Genomic DNA, 1,371 nt, shown 5'->3' on the forward strand with positions numbered 1-1,371 from the left:
ATATATACACTATAAATAATTTTTCCTTACAATACTTTCCTTATAATATTCAGCACATATCTTCTAGAAGTTACAACAATATTGTTTTTCGTGTATCAATTTTCAAACGAAATTTAAAAAATCCAGATTCTATAAAAGAATCTTTTTATTATTTTTATACGAAAATTTTTTTAGATGCACATTTGTGCACAAAACACAATTTTGATGATAAATTAATTAGTATTAGTATAATTCAATTCATTTAAATGATGTAATTTTTAATACTATCTATGTTAATATATCATTATTCATTTTTATTAATATTAATTTTATGTACGCTTCTTTACTTCAAAAGTAACTCAAAAAAACATGATTTTCAAATTATTATCATGAATGAGTTCAGTGAATAATATTGTAATATAATTATATCAATCATAAATAGAATTAACTTCATAAAAATCGTCAAAATAGCACAATTGAAAAAAAGTGATATAAAATTCAAAATTATTACGATTCGAAAAAAGTTGCGAAACGAAAATGCTAAAAATGATAATGTTACAAACATTTGATAATGTTAAGAATATAGGGGAGAGTGGAGTAATGATAAATAAGCAGAAAATGAAATAAAATAAAAGCCAAGTAAGAAATAAGTTTTTTAATGCTTATAATTATACATCAACTATTTGTTTATTTACGTCTATCATCATTTTTTATTAGATTTGAACATAAAATAAATTTTTAATAATAAAACAAAGCTCTTGCTGTTCGTGATTTTCCGACTACCATGAGATAATCATTTTTTAAATATAGGCGCAATATGTATATTTCTGACAATGTTTTTATCTAAAGAATTCTTGATAAAAAAAGTTATGATAAGATAGAGATAGATGTAAGATACAGAATGATAGAAAAATCCTATTGTTTTTAATACGAAATCTGGTTTGTGAATTCATTAATTTGAATCAAATCTTATAGAAATCTTACAGAACTTGACAAAATAGGATTTATATCCAATCTGATGCTTGCAAGGTCGACGATAGAAAAATGATATAAGCTTTTAGAAACGATACAAGTTGATAAATCTTATTGTTCTCAATCGTTCTCTATCAACTTTTTTTTACCAGGGATAATTTATAAATACGACAAATGTGTTTACGGACCTATTCTAATAAAAATTTCACAACCAGGTAACGAACAACATGTATACGTTGCAAAGATGCCTAACCAGCATGATGGGTCGGCCGATAACCATGGACCAATTGCGGCAAGATGTAGGACTCATGGTGGAAAAAATCACATATGTCACGTTAATGTTTAGGCGAGTGAGACTACGAATGGAGGAGTATGTCTGTCTAAAAGTAATCACTATGCTCTCACAAGGTAAGCACTTTT

The 1,371-nt window shown here is 26.0% G+C and overlaps 1 protein-coding gene across 1 annotated transcript in view; it reads left to right on the forward strand.

Moving 5' to 3' along the window:
- Positions 1–1,371, forward strand: part of LOC105624571 (hormone receptor 4) — a 165,569-nt gene that overhangs the window by 132,112 nt on the left and 32,086 nt on the right. The window contains exon 9 of the mRNA XM_012205929.1: positions 1,167–1,359. Within this exon, the coding sequence (XP_012061319.1) occupies positions 1,167–1,359 (193 nt within the window). The remainder of the gene's footprint in view (positions 1–1,166; positions 1,360–1,371) is intronic.

The sequence above is a fragment of the Atta cephalotes genome, assembly GCF_000143395.1.
Source record: "Atta cephalotes unplaced genomic scaffold scaffold00082, whole genome shotgun sequence".
NCBI lineage: Eukaryota > Metazoa > Arthropoda > Insecta > Hymenoptera > Formicidae > Atta > Atta cephalotes.